Source organism: Dama dama, chromosome 32 (genome assembly GCF_033118175.1).
Source record: "Dama dama isolate Ldn47 chromosome 32, ASM3311817v1, whole genome shotgun sequence".
Lineage (NCBI taxonomy): Eukaryota > Metazoa > Chordata > Mammalia > Artiodactyla > Cervidae > Dama > Dama dama.
In genome coordinates, this window is record NC_083712.1 from 28,899,454 (window position 1) to 28,923,139 (window position 23,686).

At 35.3% G+C, this 23,686-nt stretch overlaps 1 protein-coding gene across 2 annotated transcripts in view; it reads left to right on the forward strand.

The window, feature by feature from the left end:
* SGCZ (sarcoglycan zeta) overlaps positions 1-23,686 on the forward strand; it is a 377,760-nt gene that overhangs the window by 349,993 nt on the left and 4,081 nt on the right. For both annotated transcript variants that reach the window (XM_061134767.1, XM_061134768.1), the window contains 2 exons: positions 1,670-1,742; positions 16,593-16,716. In XM_061134767.1, the coding sequence (XP_060990750.1) occupies positions 1,670-1,742; positions 16,593-16,716 (197 nt within the window). The remainder of the gene's footprint in view (positions 1-1,669; positions 1,743-16,592; positions 16,717-23,686) is intronic.

The window sequence follows — 23,686 nt, forward strand, 5'->3', positions numbered from 1 at the left end:
GAAATGGAAATATGTACCCTAAAACATTTATTCAAATGCCACCCTCCACAATCACAAAATCAGAGTTTTATCTAAAACTGTTACTTTACTTCCAAAGACTTATTCCTGAGAATTGTTCACTAACAGAAATAAAATATTTTACAAAACATTAAAAGAAAAAATTCCTTAAAGAAATAATTGCTCTAAATGTGTGAAAACAGTTAAATAAATAAACAGTATGCCCTAAATATCCTCTCTAGGAAAAAACAAAACAAAAAACCCAACAATAGCTACTAAAATCCAGTAAGAAGTTAACAATCGTGGATGGCTTTTAGTTTACAAACTGAAATCTGTAATCTTGGGAATTTACTGGAGCAGAACCTTATACATTTACACTTCGAACCATAATATAGATGGAACCATGTAACAGATTTTGAAAACAATTTCTTCCTCTGTGATTCAAGGTGGAAGAATTGCTTTGCTGTTTTATATAGAGTCCTCTGGTGATTCTAGTATGTTTCCCCATATATACCCTTACCTTTAAGGAATTTAAATGCTTTCTGTAATTTCCTAATGGCACTTACGTCATTGCTTATGGAATCAATTTACTTTATATTGTTCTTCATGATAAGTAGAAGCAGCTTAACATTGAAGGTATAAAGTTTGTATTTGCACTAGATTATCGAGCTGCTGTTGAAGCCATTGATGGAGAAGGTATGACATTCTTACACCAAGGTGTTTGAATAAGATTAAACCAAAAGATAATAGAGTTTATCTCCAAGGGAATGCTTTCATTTATGTAAAATTACAAAGGTAAAAAAGGAGGCTGTGTTTTTTCATCATCTTTAACAAACGTCTTTGCATTTTATTTTTCTCAGTTAAAAGAAAAATCATTCTCAGTAAAAGAAAATCATTTTATTTTTCTCAGTTAAATTAGAACTCTTGTCATTCTGGAAAATCAAATGACAATAATAAACAAAGGTTTAGATAGAATATCATTCAACTGTCTGAGCACATGACCTCTTGAGATAACTGTGATCCCATATAAAGTCCACTCTAATGAGTTCTAGCCATTTATGGTTTTAGATTGAACCTTAATTTCACAGAAGTCAAAAGTAAGGTGCCCTGTTCTCTGCAGTTTGATGATCACTCTAACTAAAGGTGGGAGCTGCTTGTGGGTGAATTGCTAAATGCCCTATGAAACCCATGCCTTTAAACAATTAATACTATACTTTAAACAATTAATCCTATACTACATCCACATTTTCATTTCCACTTTGCTGCTTGTAGAAAGAACTGAATATTGTAACATATCCCTACTTCAAATTCACACCTGAGAATAAAGGAACAGGAACGAGATAAATATTTGTTCTGTGATCAGAGGGTTACAATCTTCACTCAGTCTAAACTTTTATGAATGAGATTGTCTTGAAAGGGGTCAACATGGTGGGACTGCAAAGAGTCAGACATGATTTAGCAACTGAACACCACTAATGATGGGACTTAGATTTACCCTTTTTGGTCCTTCACTACCTTGAACTCTTTTTCCAGGTTTTCTCTTTTTATTTGTTGTAGTCCTATTTTAAGTTTTCCCATTCTTAGAAGAATATTTAATGTATAAAAACAGAAATGAAAACGACTGTGTCTGTCCATTTGCTTATACTGACTCTTGCCCTCATGTCACCCTCAGGCACTGAAGGAGCAGTGTTCGGGCACTCTGTTGAGACACCTCACATCCGAGCAGAACCTTCCCAAGACCTCAGGTAAGTCCTGGCCCCTAGACCTGTGTCACAGTTTCCATCACTGATGATGGCACTTGATATATAAAGAACCAAAGTAGAAAATATGCTACAAAACTGTATAAGGAGTTGACGTTCCCTGTCTACATGGCAAATAGATAATCAGCTATTTGATAGAGCGCAAGAACGTGTGAGTTACTATTCTATCCTTCTGTGTATTTTTCCTTTACAAATGTACAATGGATATAAAATAAATATATCAGACAGGAGAAGTGTGGAAAAAGAAAAGAAAAGGCAGTTATGGAGGATGTTGACAGGAGGACTAATACAAATAGGGATTTCAGAAAATCTGATGTAGATAATGAAATATATGGCACATATAGGCATAAAAAAGGGGGAGGCAGACAATGAGAGAAAGCTATAAATAGTCAGAGAAGTAGAGGGAAATACAGAAACCAAAGTAAACAGCCATCAGTAAAAGGCAGAACTTAACTGCCCTATGATGGACTCCTTAATCTTATATATTTGGTGAAATAAGCTCTGTCCGTCAGTTTGAGAAGACAATGTTGTAGTGTATTCTCCCCAGGATAATCATGGCAATCATTGATAAAAGTTAAAATACTAAAATCTAGTCTATTGTTTAGATAAGATAATAACTTATCTATTGTTCTTAATTCAAGAAATAAGTTATATTCAATATATATTGTATAAATTGTATATAAAACTATATATTATATATAACTTGCAGTGGTATATATTGTATATTATATATATTTGCAATATATACATATATTAAAACTATTATACCTTAAACCAATACAATATTATATTAAAAAAAACAATATTTTCTATCATTAATTTCAAATAGGTTAATAGCATACTGGACTTCCCTATAACCCAGAGGGTAAAGAATCTGCCTGTGATGCAGGGGACCTGGGTTCGATCCCTGGGTCAGGAAGATCCCCTGGAGAAGGAAACAGCAACCTACTCCAGTAATCTTGCCTGGAGAATCACATGGACAGAGGGGCCTGATGGGCTACACAGTCCATGGGGTCACAAAGAGTCAGACATGACTAACACACACAGATAGCATACTAAAGTGCATTTCCTATGATATGAAAAAAGACAACCTTACTGATATTAAAAGTAAATTACATATTTAAAATCATTTTTAAAGCTAAATCAAAATATTAACCTGAGAGAGAGCCTTTGTCTTGAAAACACAATAAAATATTGAGCAACTCATTTTATTTCATGAAAAGCAGGCTCAGCCCTTCCTAGGTGGACGAGTGGAAAAAATACTCAAATAAAATTAGAAAAATCAAGTTGAAAAGTGTTAAAGAAAAATGTCACACTTACAACAGTAAATTTTGCAGCCCTTGTATTTCTGTGATAAAAGGCCTTTAAAAATGTGGTTTCTCACTAGGTGAGTAGCGCAGATTTAAACAGCTAGTTAATAACAGAGAAAGTGGGCCTCTTCATGTGATCAAAGTATTTTTAATAAGACAAATATGAAAATTATTTACTTTATACTGAACCAGAAGGATTTAGGAGTTTGAAGAATATGTGAAAACAGTGTCTCATAGTGTGTTATAGTCTTTATTTATGATTCTATTCTCAGTTGGCAACTCAACATTTTTGTATAAATTATTTTTTCCTTTTCTACTTAACAAGGTTGTGTTCCCACCAGAACAGGATCTACATCTTCCTTGTTTATCTTTAGTTCAGAAACAGCCAGGCACTCTATCTCACACATAGTAGTGTTGTAATAATTTGTTTATTAGTAAAACTGAATAATGAGGATACTAAATGCCTACGTATAAGGAGTGTAGTATCATTTGTTATTGTATTACTAAGATACATGTGACTGACATTCAGTTCAGTTCAGTTCAGTTCCTCAGTCATGTCCAAGTCATGCCAGGCCTCCCTGTCCATTGCCAACTCCCAGAGCTTGCTCAAACTTATGTCCATCAAGTCAGTGATGCCATCCAACCATCTCATCCTCAGTCGTCCCCTTTTCCTCCTGCCTTCAATCTTTCCCAGCATCAGGGTCTTTTCCAATGAGTCAGTTCTTCACATCAGGTGGCCAAAATATTGGAGTTTCAGCTTCAGTATCAGTCCTTCCAATGAGTATTCAGGACTGGTTTCCTTTAGGATGGACTGGTTGGATCTTCTTGCTGTCCAAGGGACTCTCAAGAGTCTTCTCCAATACCACAGTTCAAAAGCATCAATTCTTTGGTGCTCAGCTTTCTTTATAGTCCAACTCTCACATCCATACATGACTACTGGAAATTCCTACTTTTTTGAGCTGTGTTTTATCACGGATACCAGCGTTTCATTCAATAAAAATTTTAATTACTAAGTTCTAAAAGAAACATTTCTTTTTTTGCCTCTAACATTTTAGTAATTATGTACTCATTTCACAAATTTCATTATGAAAAGCCTATTGCCAAAAAAGGAGTAAGAACCAATTGCTATTTTAATTACCTTGCTGACATGTCTCAACTTTCATAAGTATGGATGTGAATTAAATTATAATTAGTATATCATGTTTCTGGCTCTTATTTTCTAATTATTCATAAATTATTTAAACACTGAGCCTAGCTAGACTTATCTGCTAGTGCTAAAAGCAGATTGGCAGCCCTCAAGATGAGTGGTACTGATCTAAATTCCAAAACTGAAATAGAAGCAAAGCACTATAATTCTGGCAGTGTTCAATTATTCATTTGTGTACTGAAGATTAAAAGCAGTGTCTGAGAAGATCCTTACAAGCCCTGCCAGCAATTTTCCTTTCAGGGCAATAAGAACTACCCTTAGCTGACACCTAAGTCTAATCAACAAGGTGACATTGATTGACCAAGTAAATGTGTAATCTATGGGGTAAGAAGTTATGCTGTCCTTGATTTTGTTTTTGTCAAGAGTAAAAGACTAGAAAGAAACATTTCAAAAAGTTTATTATAGAGTTTAGGTAATATTTTGGTGTGGATATGTTGTAGGTTGCTATAATTTTTTACTCAACAGCTGTTTGATGAATGCTTAATATGTGCCAAGGTCTGCACTAGTCTTCATGTGACTTTTAAACATACGTACATAGAGTTTCTTTATTTTTTTTTAATATCAAGTGATACTGGTTTTTGGCAGGGACATATTTGTTAACTAAACAACAAATAGTCATTAAGGACATCATAGCCTGTTTGCCTGAAATAATCCAAGTATAAATGTTCTTTTTCTTTTTTCTCTAATTAATATGTAGCTAAATTATTGCAGTTCAATAGAATTTCTGCAGTCTTTAGCGAAAAGTGATAAAATGTATAATGTAATGCCCATTGTCCAAGGATTGTTTGGATCTGCATTCTGTTAACTTATCACTGTTACTATCTTACTGCTTTAGGCTACCCCGAGCTTTCTCTAGCTGCAAAGCACATGGTTTTTGTCTTCATATTTGTATTATTTCCTGCCCATTTGCACACCCTTTATGGTCTCTTCCTGCAAATCAGATAAAACAAATCCTCAGTCATCATTTCTCCCAGTTCAAGAATAAGGCAAGAATCTAGACTTTGAATCAGTAAAATGAGTTAATATTTAATGACAGAATTGGGATCTTTTCATCATTTCCATTCTCATATGTATATAATTTAAAACAAAAATGTGAGGTTGACAGGCTCCTAATTAATCTCTGGAAACATGGAGCTTTAATTTGCATCATTCTTGTGTTCAAGGAAAAGCCACAAGTTATTAAATGGTATGGGTTTTTTCCCTGAGAGAATTTGTCAGTAAAGAGGTGAAATACTTTGCTGGTATTTTTCTACCTATGAGAAAAAAAAAAAAGTGATGATGAAGTAGTGTTTTTCTCCTCTCCACTTCCCTTCCCCATACCTCTCCTCTCTTCTCTTTTCTTTTCTTCCCTCCCTCTCTTTCCTCCTTCCTTCCTTTTGTTCTTTCATTCTCTGTATGTATTTATATATTTGTTTAGAGTTAGTAGCAAATGTTCATGAGATGCTTCCCTTCACTTGAGAACTGGGAGTAATGATTGACAGAGGGATTTGTTTGATCTAATTTTCAGGAAGAGACCATAAAGGGTGTGCAAATGGGCAGGAAATAATACAAATGTGATAACAGAAACCATGTCCTTTGCAGCTAAAGAAAGCTCAGGGTAGCCTAAAGTGATAAGACAGTAACAGTGATGAGATAGTATAAGAATATATGTTCAGATCACAGTTTGCATTGTATTATTCTTTCTTAAGACAGTTTTCTGTTCAATTCACCATTTATTTCATCCTTGAAATGGCAAATAATGAGTGCCAACTCTATCTCTGGTACTGTGTTAAATATTTAGCAAGAACAAGATACATCATACTCAAGTTCTGCTTAAGTTTGCATTTAGTAATTGCATCTTACGACTTAGAGTAAGAGAAGTCTGAATCATTTTCTCAGAATGTTGAGAATTCTAGAGATCTTGACCACTCATTTTCAAATTTGAGAATTGCAGAACACCTTAAAAACAAAATCTTGTTACATTTTTGGTATCTAAACACCAAAACTGAATTGCTTGGAAAATACAGGCAGAGGAATGACTTCAGTTCAACATTAATCCTTCTCTCTGCTATAATCCCTGACTACCCACTATGAAAATTCCTCTGCAATCCATTATTGTGATTACTATAATGTTATAAAAATGAACACAATTGTTCTTCACTACTTCCATAGACTAACAACATAGAAATTCACAAGTTCTTCTAATACACGTGGCCTTCAGTTTTCAACAGGCCTTTTAGAAAGTATTTTGTAGTAAAATGAATAAGTGTATGTTGTAAACTTTCCTCAGTGAAAGCTTGAAAATTTCAATAGAGAAGAAACTCGGGGCATCATTTATCTGTTGATATTCTGTTGCCAAAAGTCGACTTATATCCAGGTTTAGTCTGATTCCAGTCTCCTAATCTGAGCCCAGGGCATTCTAAAGGGATTCTAGGCTAGTTTGAGAAGTGGAGGGCAACTGGAGAAAAATCAGTCCAACCAAAGACTGAAATCATAAATGATCTAAATTCTTTTTCCTTATGATTTCTGGGCTTTAGTTTTGTTTCAAAGGTTTCCCTTTTCTAGATTTGGATTTCTTCTAATTTTATTGTTTATTTTGTACACTAGCTTATTACTTATATATTTATTTCTAATATATTTCTTTTATATTTTGAGTAAATAAAATGGGAAATTATGTTCTGAATTTTCTTCCAATTTTCTATTGAAAAATAGTCTCTAATTTATTCATATTTATATTTTTAATAGATAAATCTAGAAATTATTCTTACAGAGTTTGTTAAGTATCTAATGTTATTTCTTCTGTATGGAAAGTCAACATATTAAGCATCATTTACTAAATAACCTCATATTTTCCACCCCAAAAGGACTGCTACAGCTTGTCAAATATTAACTTCTCATATATACTTGCCATTTGTTTTAGATTGTATTGTGTTTCATTGACCAAATTTTCTATTTATAATTTTGATATCATTTTAATTAAAATACCTTTATATTAAGTTCTAATTTTAAAAGGAGAGTCTCCTACTTTACCTTCATTTAACAAATCTGATAACTGTCATACATATTTTTCCTCTAAAAGTATTTTGACAAAAAGTTTTGTTTCAAGAGACTCTACTGAGATTCTTGTTGGAATTTTGTTACATATATTTATTATTTAGACATATTTGAATTTTCATAATATGGAAGTAAATATGAATTTATCCAGAAATACCTAAAACTCTTGAATTTTGAGGTAAACTATTAATATCAGATGTATTTTCTAGATACTCCTTTCTTGGAAATATTGTAAAATATAGACTTTGAATAATATAACATTTATGTTAATATTGTGATTTAGCAACAGGAATTACATATTTTTTCAGTATTCCTGTATGTCATTAATATCTGTATTATAATAGTTAATAATCATCAAACATTAGCATCAATTAACATTTTTTTATTTAGATTTTCATAGCACACAGTTTGACAAACTTTACCCCCAAAATCTGGATAATCCTATAAGTTCTGTGACCACACTTTCTTTCCCACAACTTACTACAGAAATTCTCAAGCATTCTACCTGCTGTTCTTAGTCACTCAGTCGTGTCGGATTCTTTGCGACCCCATGGACTGAAGCCTGCCAGGCTCCTCTGTCCATGGGGAATTTCTGGGTAAGAATATTGGAGTGGGTTGCCATGCCCTTCTCCAGGTGATCTTCCCAACCCAGGGACTGAACCCAGGTCTCCTGCATTGCAGGTGGATTTTTTACCACTGAGCCACCAGGGAAGCCCATACTACATGTTAAGAGTATTTTACAGAAAGCACCTATACCCCCAGCTAGATTCTTCTAGTATCATTTTTCTCTATGTCTTTAATTATGTATACGTTTCAACTATCCATCTACCAATATATATTATTTTTATTCATTCAAGCATAAGTTGTGTAAATCTGTACACTTTTCCTCATCACTTCAGCATGTACATCATTAACTAGCATTGAAGATCACTTATAGTTTCTTTCCTTTCACTGTAAAATAATTAAGCAATGATATTCACAAAGCCTAAATGCTTATTTGCTGGGTTTTGAAAATGCATACACTTGTGTAACCCAAAATTTTGTCATCACTCCAGAAAGTTCCCTCATCTCTTTCCTGTTAAATCCCCACCATGACCCACCAGAAGCAAACTCTACTCTCCTTTTTTTTTAACTCTGTATTAGGGTAGACTGATTTAGTACTAACATAAATTGATCATAGAAGATGTACTATTTGTTAGATTTATTTCATTCCACACAGTGTTTTTGAGATCTATCCATGATGTTGTCTGTATCCTTTCTGCTTTATTGCTGATTGGCTGTATGAACATACAATATTTTATTTATGCATTTTCCTAATTGAAAGATGCATGGGATGTATCTAGCCATGTTCAGTTTTATATAAAAATGCCAGAACTTTCCAAAGTGGTTGTATAATTTAACTCTTTGTCAATGAAATTTCAGTTAACAGTCGAGCTAAGAAGAATTAATGAAAAGAAATCTTACTCAAGCCACACTAAAGATTATAATTCAAGAGATAGACTCTCAGAAGCCCTGAGAGCTGTTCTGTCTGTCAGAAGGGGATGGCACAGTCATGTACATTTTCAAGACACAGGATATACTGATATTTTACAAAAAGTTCACCAAAGACTAATAGTCCAAGTAAGTATAGTACAAGGACCTTCCTTGGTGGCTCAAATGGTAAAGATCCTGCCTGCAGTGCAAGAGACCCAGGTTCGATCCCTGGATCAGGAAGATCCCTTGGAGAAGGGAATGGCAACCCTCTCCTGGTATCTCAGTTGGTAAAGAATCTGCCTACAATGCAGGAGACCCTGGTTCGATTTCCTGGGTTGGGAAGTTCCCCTGGAGAAGGGATAGGCTACCCACTCCAGTACTCTTGGGCCTTCCTTGTGGCTCAGCTAGTAAAGAATGCACCTGCAGTGTGGGAGACCTGGGTTCAATCCCTGGGTTGGGAAGATCCCCTGGAGAAGGGAAAGGCTACCCACTCCAGTATTCTGGTCTGGAGAATTCCATGGACTGTGTAGCCCATGTGGTCGCAAAGAGTCAGACACGACTGAGTGACTTTCAGTCATTCACTCACTCACCAGTATTCTTGTCTGGAGAATTCCATAGACATAGAAGACTGGCCAGCTATAGTCCATGGGGTGGCAAAGAGTTGGCCACACTGAATAACTAACACTTTGACTTTTTACAAGCGTAGTACATGGGGAGCAGCAAGGCATTATGACCCCCTACAGATATGGGAAAAGTGTTATTCTTTTAAGAGGTTACATAGCTAGTGTCAGAAGAAGGAAAGATCTTCCTGTGGAGCAGGCATTCCCACTTTGAGGTGCTCTGGTTAACATGAGGCATAGATGTACATTGCACATTAGGGACAGAGGGAGGAGGCCCAAGCTAAGAGAGAGAATTTTACTTTTAAATGTTCTTGTCCTTCTTTAAAATACAAATTTTATTTCATCATCTTCCATCAAATATGAAAGAGAATTTCATGTTTCACATGTTCACTAATATTTAGTATTAGCAATTGTATTAATTCAAGTCATTCTGGTGGCTGTTCTGTGGAATTTCACATTATTAATTTGTTATTACTTGATAATTAATATTAATATTAATCACTTTTTCATATACACATCAAACAACCATGTATATCCTTTAATGAAGCATTTATTCAAATTTTTCTCCATATTTTAATTTTGTTTTTGTATTTTTATCTCTGAGCTGGATGATTATTTATATATCTAAGAACTAGTCCTGTGATGTTACCCCTCAATATAGGGATTGTATATGCATTTTATTGATGGTAATTTTGAAAGGCAGATTTTCATCTTGAAGATATCTAATGTATAATTTTAAACATTTACTAGTTACTGCTTTTTGTGGCCTAAGAATGTTTTGCCTCCTCCCAAGTCACAAAGATGCTTTTCTTTAAAAACCTTATTTTTTAGCTTTTAATTTTGATAACTGTGTGGCATAAATTGAGGTTTATTTTGTCCATATAGAGATCAATTATTCCAGCACCATTTGTTGAAAAGACTTTGCTTTTTCTCATTGAATCACTTTACTGATTTTGTCAAAACTCAGAAGCTCATACATGTAACTATTTCTGGGTCTCTATTTGATTCTGATTTTCTATTTGTTATCCTTATGTCAGGTCAGCACTGTCTTATTTGCTGTAGCTTTGCAATAGTTCTTAAGTTCTCCAACATTGTTGCTCTTTTTTAAAGATTGCTATGAATATTCTAAAGTATCTGCAGTAGCTAAATAATCCTGATAAAATTACTCAATCACACTAAAATTCAAAGACTTTCTATGTAAAATATAGATTATTAGAGTGCTGATATTGAGTGCAATGGAGACCAAACATGTAAATTAAAGTTTTTCAGAAATATTTTCATTTATTAGTAGAGTACATTTTACTGTGCTAGTGGGATGGTTAAAGATAATCCATGTAAAGTTTTAAGTATAGAATAAGTTCCCAGTACTAGCTTTTAGCATATTACTATAAATAGATGGCTAACAAACTAATAAAGAACAGATTTAATGATGTTTTGCAATGAATAAAATCTTTTATATTTCAGATGCTCTGTAATTTTATTTATTAGGCAACTGAGCCTCAGTGAGGTTAACTGGATTTAAAATTTCTAGCGCAATCTGTGAGATTTTTATTCAAAGTCCTATGTTTAATTTTTTCATTAGATTGATACAACTCTTGCATGGAATAATTGTGTCAGTGAGTTTATACCTGAATTTCCTATACTGCTTCTTGGAAATAACTTATATTACGTTATAGTATGCAGCCACACTTTCAATAAAACAAATTCTTTTCTATATCCTGCACTTTATAATACAGCCTCTAGAAGTACCCAACTTTCTAGTAAAGATCTGTGAAAATATTATTTATAAAATAGTCAATGAAATATGTTGTTACACAATCATTAAATCCTTTTCATAAGGTGGGATAACTGGTAATATCATGTCTACATTTTATTTTTTTACTTTAAATTTTGTACATCTACTTGTTCTATAATGTTTTGTGGATAGTTAGAATTATGATACTATGCTTACTTGATTTCAGAACATTTTAAAAATGCCTCATGCTTAAATGCAAAGATCATTTTCTTGTTGTTAAAATTCATGAAGTTTAACACTTGCATTCTAGATGGAAGTATGGAGCAAATTTATACACTGCTTGTGAAAAATGTGTTTTTTCCCTATTCACCAAGTAAAAGATCTAGAGATGATGTGCAGTTTTAGTTAGGTAATGTGTCTAAATGTAAATGTAAGTAGACATGTAATTATTAATATTAACACTGGGTGATTCAGATTAATACATACTTCTGTAAATGCTCACAGTGAATCTGTGCTACTCACAATGGTGTTAATTTGAAGATTTTGGGTCTCCACATACATTGCGGCTGGAGAAGGAAATGACAACCCACTCCAATATTCTTGCCTGGAAAATCCCATGGACAGAGGAGCCTGACAGGCTATAGTCCTTGGGGTCACAAAGTGTCAGACATAATTAACACTACCTATACATTGTGGTTGTGATATGAAATTTTTGCTCCCCCAAGTTTAACTTACTTGCTTATGCTAAACAGTCAGGCAAGCTCATAAAAAATAGTTTGCAGCTTATTTTATTTTCATGTTCATAAGAAATATTTGACTACCACATGTGTTCCTTTGAAAATAGAATTATGAAATCCTCCAAATAGTCTAATAAAATTTTAATATATACTCTACCTGCATATTCTCCATAATTAAAGTTCATAATGTATATTATTCATCTGAATGATGGATACTATATAAAACAGTGCTTTTTTAATAAAAATTTATATCATTTCTTAGTGATCACTACTTTTAATTTTATCAAGCTTAGCAAAGCATACAGTGGAAATCTATTTAATTCAAAACCTTAATCACTTTCAGAACCTGAAGGATTTATCCATACTGTAAAATTGTCATTTTTTAATGTTTTATGTACCACTTGCTAAGTTATTGGAGAAGGAAATGGCAACCCAATATGTATGATATATATCATAGTAAGTATACTGGCTTTCCTGGTGGCTCAGTTGGTAAAGAATCTGCCTGCAATGCAGGATACCTGGGTTTGAGCAGGTATATATGTACTCCTGGAGAAGGAAATGGCAACCCACTCCAGTGTTCTTGCCTGGAGACTCCCAGGGAGCCTGGTGGGCTGCCATCTATGGGGTCGCACAGAGTCGGACACGACTGAAGTGACTTAGCAGCAGCAGCAGCAGCATATGTACTCCTTGATAAGTTTTTTTAATGTATTTTATATTATATATATCATATAGCATGTTTTCTGTATCCCTTGACCCCTTGATAAGTTTTTAATATATATGGCAAGTCAACCCACTCCAGTATTCTTGCCTGCAAAATTCCATGGAAGAAGAGCCTGGTGGGGTATAGTCCATGAGTCACACAGTGTTGGACACGACTGAGCACATGCACACACATATTGTCTTAAGGCACAAAATTAGCTTTATAAGAAATGAAAATATTCCCCTAAAACTTTAATTTGCATGTTTGGTCTCCATTGCACTCAATATCAGACACCAGGTCCCAGTCTGTTCAGCTCTGTGTTGGTCTCCATTGCACTCAATATCAGACACCAGGTCCCAGTCTATTCAGCTCTGTGGGGGTTGCCTCATTCCACCAAGACGCCTGCACTGCCAAAGCATCTGGGCTGACACTTGGTCCTTGGCAGCCTCATGATCCAACTGGCAATTCCCAAGATGTTCTCCTTAGCATCACCAAGTCCTCAGTAACCGCAGGTCCCTAGTCCTTTCTCCTTTGAGGATCCATGGTCTCTTCTCAGTTATCCTGAAATATCCCTCTCTCCTGAGATCTCTAACACCTAAAGAAGGGCTCACAACCTTGGACATGACCTCACGTAGCAGAATACAGAGAGCCATTCAAGACCAATTCTGTTCATTTCTTTTCAAATCTTCTCTAGCCTGTGAATCAAGAAAATAGTTCTCCAACTAGTGAAATAAACAACGAGGTCTCATGGACATGGTTTTCTCCTCTGTTTTTTTTTTTTTTTTCTGTTCATATGTATTATTGTATTTGGTAAATAGTAAATCTCCTCTGTTTTTATTTATGTGTGGAATCATTTTCAACACAATAAATAGCTGGGTTTTTTTTTCAACTCAAAATGTTATAACATTAGGAAATGAAAGATTTTTAACAGTCTATCTGCTCTGTTATCCACAATGTATGGCAAAGGATGATGTTTAATGAATGGGGGGATGGCTTAGGGTGCAAGGAAATGGGACAAGGGAGGAAATCCTGTTATATTTCAAAATACTATCCCACTATATTCTTATTTCCCTGGATCAATTTAAGAAATTTCTTACAATCCTATAAGAAAGCAGGCATATTTAGAGAAGATAAAACTGAAGCTTATTGCTGCTGGCTCACTTTCCTGAACCCAGGTCTGGCCATCTCTCCACCTTTACTGCTTCTTTGAATTGTTGTTGTTGCTGAATCACTCAGTCCTGTCTGAGTCTTTGCTTCTTTGGATAGGGTTCCCCTAAGTCAGGGCTAACAAAACGCTCTAAGGCAACACTGGCAATGAGTTCCTAAGGTCTAAAATGAAGAAGAAGACAATAAACATTTTTTAAAATTAAATAATTTGAAATTCTAATTAAATTATAAATAAAAAATTAGAAATTCTAATTAAATAGTTAGAAATTAAAGAAAGCTGAGCACCGAAGAATTGATGCTTTTGAACTGTGGTGTTGGAGAAGACTCTTGAGAGTCCCTTGGACTACAAGGAGATCCAACCAGTCCATCCTAGAGGAAATCAGTCCTGAATATTCATTGGAAGGACTGATGCTGAAGCTGGAACTCCAATACTTTGGCCACCTAATGCAAAGAACTGACTCATTGGAAAAGACCCTGATGCTAGGAAAGATTGAGGGCGGGAGGAGAAGGAGACGACAGAGGAAGAGATGGTTGAATGGCATCACCGACTCGATGGTGAGACTGAGCAAACTCCAGAAGTTGGTGATGGACAGGGAAGCCTGGCGTGCTGCAGTCCATGGCGTGACAAAGAGTCTGACACAACTGAGTGACTGAACTGAACTGAATTAGTAAGGATGAGAATGGAAAAACTCAAAAGCCCAGAAGTAAAGTGAAGCGAAGTCACTCAGTCGTGTCCAACTCTGCGACCCCATGGACTGTAGCCTACAAGGCTCCTCTGTCCATGGAATTTTCCAGGCAAGAGTACTGGAGTGGGTTGCCATTTCCTTCTCCAGGGGATCTTCCTGACCCAGGGATCGAACCCGGGTCTCCCGCATTGCAGGCAGACGCTTTCCCGTCTAAGCCACCAGGGAAGTCCCCAAAAGCCCAGAAGGACTTAATATATTTTAATGTGCTAGTAGAAATATGGTAAAAAAATGTTCACACTTAATAGAGATATTTTACTGTCAAATGTAAGTATCCCACTCCCTTATCCTTGCAAACTAAACCATATCAATTATTTGACAAAATAACCCCAAGTTCATCGAGTTGTGTTTCCTTAGTTGTCAGACTTATAATCTGTTTCAGAACATTAATCCATGTTAGTTAAATTCTTACCTGACTTCTGTTTGAGTGGTTCAATCATGTCCAAACGTACCTAATTACACTTAATGTTATAGGTAATTACCACATAGAAATAGTAATGGTCTCAGATGCACCATTTAAGATGGAGTATATTTGGGGGTGTATCATGTAAATTTACATTTAAACATTCAGATTTTGAAATTTAGATACTATGTACAAAGTATAAGGATTATGAATCAAAAAACTTATGAGTAATTATTTTTGAAGTTTGCAAATATTCTATGAAAATGTGTGATTTGTGTTTAAAGAAAAACCAAACAGACATTTCTTATATATATATAATATATATTATATATATATATATAATCAAGGGCTTTCCTGGTGGCTCAGATGGTAAAGAATCTGCCTGCAGCGCAGGAGACCCAGGTTTGATCCGCGGTCAGGAAGATCCCCTGGAGAAGGAAACGGCAGCCCACTCCAGTGTCCTTGCCTGGGAAATCCCATGGACAGAGGAGCCTGGTGGGCTATAGTCCACGGGGTTGCCAAGGGTTGGACATGACTGAGTGACTAATACTTTCATATAATCAAAGCCTGCCCCCTCCAGGGATTTTGTGAAGATATCCCAAAGACCCAGAAATCAAAGTTTCAAAGTTTCTCTGGTGAGTGAAAAAATGTTTAAAGCATCAAAATCACTTCTAAATGCTGGCTCTAGTCCTTCAATATCACTTTCAAGTCTTTAAATTCAACTTTACTGAGAGAGAGAGAGCTGATCTTCAGTGCTTGAACTATTCCATGAGGTTCTCTCTGCACATCTGTTCTGAGTCTGTAACCTCAAAGGAGACCAGTTACTCTGGATGATGGTGAAGGTGAGCCTGAAGGAACTTTTGTTCTGAAGTCCCGTGGTCAACAGAACGCAGTCAATCGCAGCCCCAGAGCAGAGCTATTATCCAAAATGACCCACTCCAGGATAAGATCTCTTATCACACCAAGTGCTTTTTATGACTATTTTCTTGCTTCTGTATTTTACTTCCATTTGCTCTTTCTCTAGGTTTATATTTGAAGATAATTTTGAAATCCCTTCCAACTATCCTTTTTGCAGCCTATATAAAACACTTGTGTCTCACCCCTCATTTAATTTTTCTTTCTCAGACTAATGTCATTCATTCTGAGGACATTTTCTTGGGCTAATAGAGGTCAGTTGATGTAGGAAATATCTTATCTTCATTTTAACTAATTTCTAGAACTGTAAAGAGCCCTTTGAGAATTCTTTAGTTTACAGAATTTTGACTGGGCACACTTGAAAGTTCTCAATAGTAAATATTTTCGTTAAAACTCATCTTAGCAAGGCAACTGAGGGATACTTACATGCTAACTTGCTACCAATTTACTGCTTAAAACTCCATCATTAGTACTGAAAATGTATAATAGATTTAAACTGGTAAACTTATCACGACCTACTTTTCACGGGCATTGTGAAGGGAAACAACATAGGAAACTGTTACTAAATCATTATACAAATGAGACTAAAGAATCGATGCTAACAATTGGAGAATTTCATAAAGAGCCAAAAAATAGAGAATACAATACAAAATCTTTGTAAAACCCATTTTAGATTTTTGTTTTTTAATGGCAGGCATTGGTATTTATGCCTGCCTGTTTATTTTAGTTGAATAGCATTATCTTTTCAATATTAAGGTTTTAGGAATTTTGTTTTTGTTAATTTTTTTTTAGGCTTGAATCACCAACCAGGTCCTTGATAATGGAAGCTCCTCGGGGGGTCCAGGTGAGTGCTGCAGCTGGAGACTTCAAGGCCACCTGTAGGAAGGAGCTGCATTTGCAGTCCACAGAGGGGGAGGTAAGTTCTGAGGAGCAGACACTGGCCCTTTAATCTGGGGGCATGGGGGTGCATTTGCTTCTTATCATATTACAAGCATATGGTTCCAGGGGAAGCATAAGGGACTACTTCATAAGATCATAAAAGGGTTCAAATTATGAAAATATGAATACTTCTTGAATATGAGACTGGTTAAACCAAATATTATTTTCATAAGTCAAAGTTTCTTTTTCTACTGAAATATATTCATTCATAAGTTGATTGTAAGTTGGGCATCTAAATTCCTGCAATTTCAAGATCGACAGATGAACAAAACGAACACCAAGATAATACCCAGAATGAAGGCGATCTTTGCTGTCTTTGTTCTGTGTTGGTCTTCAAAAAGTTTTTCCACAAAGTGCTTTGAAAGTTCATATGTTTGTTTCGGTAGAAAGAGTACCTATATTTTTCTAAAATTTCACGCAGTTATTTCTTAGATAAGGAGATACATGATGGTCTTCTTCCATGTCACTTTATTTCACCCAAGCGTCTGTTTAAAGTCAGTTGTCCTCATTCCTTTAAAGAACCTTGCTTTCTCTCACTGCCTGATTTAAAGAACCCTCTGTCTTCGGCCTTCCACCCTTTTAACTAGAACGTGATAGGCACATATTTATTTTTCTACTTTACTTGTTATATACATCGTGCCCATCATGTGTACAGAATCACATTTTTGTCCATTTTGGAAAGTCCTCAGCATTATGTCTTCAGATATGCCCTCTCCCCTTTTTCTCTAGCTCTCTAGGCCTTTTTCAGAAGCTCTGAAGATATGTCTTTTCATTCTCTTAACCTTCCACACCCCTTAGCCTCACCTTCATTTCTATTTCTTTATTACCCTGTGCCTCACTCTGCCTGTTTATTCAGATCTACATGCCCCAATTCTTACTCAGTAGCTAATCTCTCTTTCAATCCTTCCATCAAGCTTTTAATTTTAGTAATTTTGTCATTCATTTCTGAGATTCTTATCTCTTGGTTTTTTGTTGTTGTTGTTCAAATCTGCTTGAACATCTTGGCAGTTAGTCTCATTTGTTTTTAATTCCACCTTAATTATTTCAAAACCTGATACATGATGCATATTGATTCTGTATATATTTTTCTTAATTCCCAAAGTCCTTAAAGGCCTAAATCTGTTGTGATGCTATTTCTACCAATTACTTCCCTTAATAGTTTATTTCTTCATGTGATTTTTTTTTTTAAATGAGTTTATAAAGATCAAGCTGAGAAGGAAAAGCATAGAAGGTTGATTTGAGAGAGATGCTCTGGAGCATTTCGGACCTTCTTACATGTAAAGATGAGGGCAGATATTAATAGAATCAAAGGAGAACTTCCTTTCTTACCTTTATGGCAGTATCTGTTGTTGATTTGAGATAAATTTGAATTACACATTTGGCTTCCTTTTTTTTTTTTTCATTTTTTTTTTTTTTGATGTTCAACATCTTTATTTTTTTTATTTTTTTTCTTATTTTTTTTTTATTAGTTGGAGGCTAATTACTTCACAACATTTCAGTGGGTTTTGTCATACATTGACATGAATCAGCCATGGAGTTACATGCATTCCCCATCCCGATCCCCTCTCCCACCTCCCTCTCCACCCGATTCCTCTGGGTCTTCACAGTGCACCAGGCCCGAGCACTTGTCTCATGCATCCCACCTGGGCTGGTGATCTGTTTCACTATAGATAATATACATGTTGTTCTTTCAAAACATCCCACCCTCACCTTCTCCCACAGAGTTCAAAAGTCTGTTCTGTACTTCTGTGTCTCTTTTTCTGTTTTGCATATAGGGTTATCATTACCATCTTTCTAAATTCCATATATATGTGTTAGTATGCTATAATGTTCTTTATCTTTCTGGCTTACTTCACTCTGTATAATGGGCTCCAGCTTCATCCATCTCATTAGAACTGATTCAAATGAATTCTTTTTAACAGCTGAGTAATATTCCATGGTGTATATGTACCACAGCTTCCTTATCCATTCGTCTGCTGATGGGCATCTAGGTTGCTTCCATGTCCTGGCTATTATAAACAGTGCTGCGATGAACATTGGGGTGCACGTGTCTCTTTCAGATCTGGTTTCCTCAGTGTGTATGCCCAGAAGTGGGATTGCTGGGTCATATGGCAGTTCTATTTCCAGTTTTTTAAGAAATCTCCACACTGTTCTCCATAGTGGCTGTACTACTTTGCATTCCCACCAACAGTGTAAGAGGGTTCCCTTTTCTCCACACCCTCTCCAGCATTTATTGCTTGTAGACTTTTGGATAGCAGCCATCCTGACTGGCATGTAATGGTACCTCATTGTGGTTTTGATTTGCATTTCTCTGATGATGAGTGATGTGGAGCATCTTTTCATGTGTTTGTTAGCCATCTGTATGTCTTCTTTGGAGAAATGTCTGTTTAGTTCTTTGGCCCATTTTTTGATTGGGTCATTTATTTTTCTGGAATTGAGCTGTAGGAGTTGCTTGTATATTTTTGAGATTAATCCTTTGTCTGTTGCTTCATTTGCTATTATTTTCTCCCAATCTGAGGGCTGTCTTTTCACCTTACTTATAGTTTCCTTTGTAGTGCAAAAGCTTTTAAGTTTCATTAGGTCCCATTTGTTTAGTTTTGCTTTTATTTCCAATATTCTGGGAGGTGGGTCATAGAGGATCTTGCTTTGATTTATGTCGGAGAGTGTTTTGCCTATGTTCTCCTCTAGGAGTTTTATAGTTTCTGGTCTTACATTTAGATCTTTAATCCATTTTGAGTTTATTTTTGTGTATGATGTTAGAAAGTGTTCTAGTTTCATTCTTTTACAAGTGGTTGACCAGTTATCCCAGCACCACTTGTTAAAGAGGTTGTCTTTTTTCCATTGTATATCCTTGCCTCCTTTGTTGAAGATAAGGTGTCCATAGGTTCGTGGATTTATCCCTGGGCTTTCTATTCTGTTCCATTGATCTATATTTCTGTCTTTGTGCCAGTACCATACTGTCTTGATGACTGTGGCTTTGTAGTAGAGTCTGAAGTCAGGCAGGTTGATGCCTCCAGTTCCATTCTTCTTTCTCAAGATTACTTTGGCTATTCGAGGTTTTTTGTATTTCCATACAAATTGTGAAATTATTTGTTCTAGTTCTGTGAAAAATACTGTTGGTAGCTTGATAGGGATTGCATTGAATCTATAGATTGCTTTGGGTAGAATAGCCATTTTGATTATACTGATTCTTCCAATCCATGAACACGGTATGTTTCTCCATCTGTTTGTGTCCTCTTTGATTTCTTTCATCAGTGTTTTATAGTTTTCTATGTATAGGTCTTTTGTTTCTTTAGGTAGATATACTCCTAAGTATTTTATTCTTTTTGTTGCAATGGTGAATGGTATTGTTTCCTTAATTTCTCTTTCTGTTTTTTCATTGTTAGTATATAGAAATGCAAGAGATTTCTGTGTGTTAATTTTACATCCTGCAACTTTACTATATTCATTGATTAGCTCTAGTAATTTTCTGGTAGAGTCTTTAGGGTTTTCTATGTAGAGGATCATGTCATCTGCAAACAGTGAGAGTTTCACTTCTTCTTTTCCTATCTGGATTCCTTTTACTTCTTTTTCTGCTCTGATTGCTGCGGCCAAAACTTCCAACACTATGTTGAATAGTAGTGGTGAGAGTGGGCACCCTTGTGTTGTTCCTGATTGTAGGGGAAATGCTTTCAAATTTTCACCATTGAGGGTGATGCTTGCTGTGGGTTTGTCATATATAGCTTTTATTATGTTGAGGTATGTTCCTTCTATTCCTGCTTTTTGGAGAGTTTTAATCATAAATGAGTGTTGAATTTTGTCAAAGGCTTTCTCTGCATCTATTGAGATAATCATATGGTTTTTATCTTTCAATTTGTTAATGTGGTGTATTACACTGATTGATTTGCAGATATTAAAGAATCCTTGCATTCCTGGGATAAAGCCCACTTGGTCATGGTGTATGATTTTTTTAATATGTTGTTGGATTCTGTTTGCTAGAATTTTGTTAAGGAGTTTTGCATCTATGTTCATCAGTGATATTGGCCTGTAGTTTTCTTTTTTTGTGGCATCTTTGTCTGGTTTTGGAATTAGGGTGATGGTGGCCTCATAGAATGAGTTTGGAAGTTTACCTTCTTCTGCAATTTTCTGGAAGAGTTTGAGTAAGATAGGTGTTAGCTCATCTCTAAATTTTTGGTAGAATTCAGCTGTGAAGCCATCTGGTCCTGGGCTTTTGTTTGCTGAAAGATTTCTGATGACAGTTTCGATTTCCTTGCTTGTGATGGGTCTGTTAAGATCTTCTATTTCTTCCTGGTTCAGTTTTGGAAAGTTATACTTTTCTAAGAATTTGTCCATTTCATCCAAGTTGTCCATTTTATTGGCATAGAGCTGCTGGTAGTAGTCTCTTATGATCCTTTGTATTTCAGTGTTGTCTGTTGTGATCTCTCCATTTTCATTTCTAATTTTGTTAATTTGGTTCTTCTCTCTTTGTTTCTTAATGAGTCTTGCTAATAGTTTGTCAATTTTGTTTATTTTTTCAAAAAACCAGCTTTTAGCTTTGTTGATTTTTGCTATGGTCTCTTTAGTTTCTTTTGCATTTATTTCTGCCCTAATTTTTAAGATTTCTTTCCTTCTGCTACCCCTGGGGTTCTTCATTTTGGCTTCCTTTTTTAAAATGTTTCTATTTTTAATTAGAGGATAATCACTTTACAATGTTGTGTCTGTTTCTGCGATACATCAACATGAATCAGACATAGGTATACATAAGTCCCCTTCCTCTTGAACCTTCCTCCCACTTCCCGCCCCATCCCATCCCTCTAGGTTGAGCACCAGGTTCATGGAGCACCAGATTCATGGAGCACCAGGCTGAGCTCCCTGCATTATACAGCAACTTCCCATTAACTCTCTATTTTACATGTTGTAATGTATATATCTTAATGCTATTCTCTCAGTTTGTCCCACCCTCTCATTTCCCTGCTGTGTCTGTAAATCTCTTCTCTGTGCTTGAGTCTCTATTCTTGCTCTGCAAATAGCTGGAATAGTTACCATTTTTCTAGATTCCATATATATATATGTGTTAACATGTGATATGTGTTTTTGTCTTTTTTATTTCACTCTGTATAGCAGGCTCTATGTTCATCCACCTCACTAGAACTGATTCAAATTTGTTCCTTTTTATGGCTGAGTAATATTCCTATATATATATGTAGTGGTATATATATATATATACCACAACTTTGGGCTTCCCTGGTGGCTCAGAGGGTAAAGCATCTGCCCGCAATGCGGGAGACCCAGGTTTGATCCCTGGGTCGGGAAGATCCCCTGGAGAAGGACATGGCAACCCCACTCCAGTATTCCTGCCTGGAGAATCCCATGGATGGAGGAGCCTGGTGGGCTATAAATATATTCCATGGGATCTCAGAGAGTTGGACACGACTGAGCAACTTCACTTTCACCACAACTTCTTGGCTTCTTTTTTATAAACAAATTTATTTCCAGGATCATTAATATCTTAGTGTATATTACAGATTAAATAATCTAGAAATATGTTTATAATATTGAAAATATGTATCCATATTACCTTTCAGGATTTCTTTCCACTACAGTTACAGACAACAATACTTTGTCTACCACAGCAAGAAAGAAATCTTTCTTAAATATCTCACATCTTTTTTAAAGCATTGTTTTTGTCATGTTAATCATTTCATTCAAATTATTCATAATGAATCATCCCATAATAAGTATTGATGGTTATTAATTGCCATTCCACTCTTATTTATGCACCACTTTACTTATGTTCTCATATTCAAAGTATCAGCAGAATCCTTGAATTTAATTACAGATTAAGATTTAATTGTGAATTGAGTATTATGCTATACACAAGTTATAGCCAAAGGTTTTCAACTGCAGCCATTCTTTGTATTAATAAAATAAAGATACAAAAAAGCACATCACTTTCTATTAGAATAAAATAGCATGTAATTTTTCTAAGAAGAGGTATGAAATTATGTAAAATCTTCCTCTTTGCTTCACTGACTATGTCACAGAAAAGCAGATCAATCAATTAACAATATAGAAAAATATGAAGTCCCTACCCTTAAATAGTACTTAAATTCACTAAGATCAGAACAAAAATTGTATTGAGGTAGCCCAAATAAGTAAGAAGAAAACTGCACACACAGTTGTACACTGCAAAAGTTTCAACCATCTCAGACATAGTATTACAACAAATTTCAAATTCAGCTCTGAAAACACCATGAATGACAATTGTAGGTAAAATACTGAAAGTGTTATAATAACATATGCAATGCAGTAACTTAATATATATGTTACAAGATGACAGAGGAAGGAGAAATCAGTTTTTACTTTGCAAACTTTGAATATTTTGCAAGAGCAATAGGTCTGATTTCAACAGGTAAGAATGGGATAAATGCATTCTTGTTGAGAGAAGACAGTGAGCCTGGACTGAAAGCTCAGGGATGTTAGTCTGAGTGCCTGGAAGAGTTTCAGAGTGAATGGAATATATAGTTTATAGGGCAATATGGAATAAAAATATCAGTTTTATAAGTTGGGAAGTGAGCAGTGTCACAGTAACTGCCTTAAGCAGAACAGACAGAGGTATGAGCGAGTCCGTCCAAGTTGCAGAAGCCTGGAGAAGATGGAAGGTTTGAAAAGAATATACAACACTCCGTTTTACTTCATAACTTGCTTTTCTGTCTCAAATCCAGAAATCATTATTTTCCCTCTCCTTTCTTTTCTTTTTCTATTTTTTATGTGGAAATCCATTATTTATTTCTTAATCCATCCTTTTGTGGAAGGATGTTATATCTACAAGGCTAACTCAAAATTCAGGATTTTATTTTAAGAATTCACTAGAATTAGACTGTTTACAAGCATTTTCTTCTTTTTCTATTTTTTTCCTTGTTCCTTTTCTTGTATAATTTTATATTATTATTGAGGTAAAAGTTGTA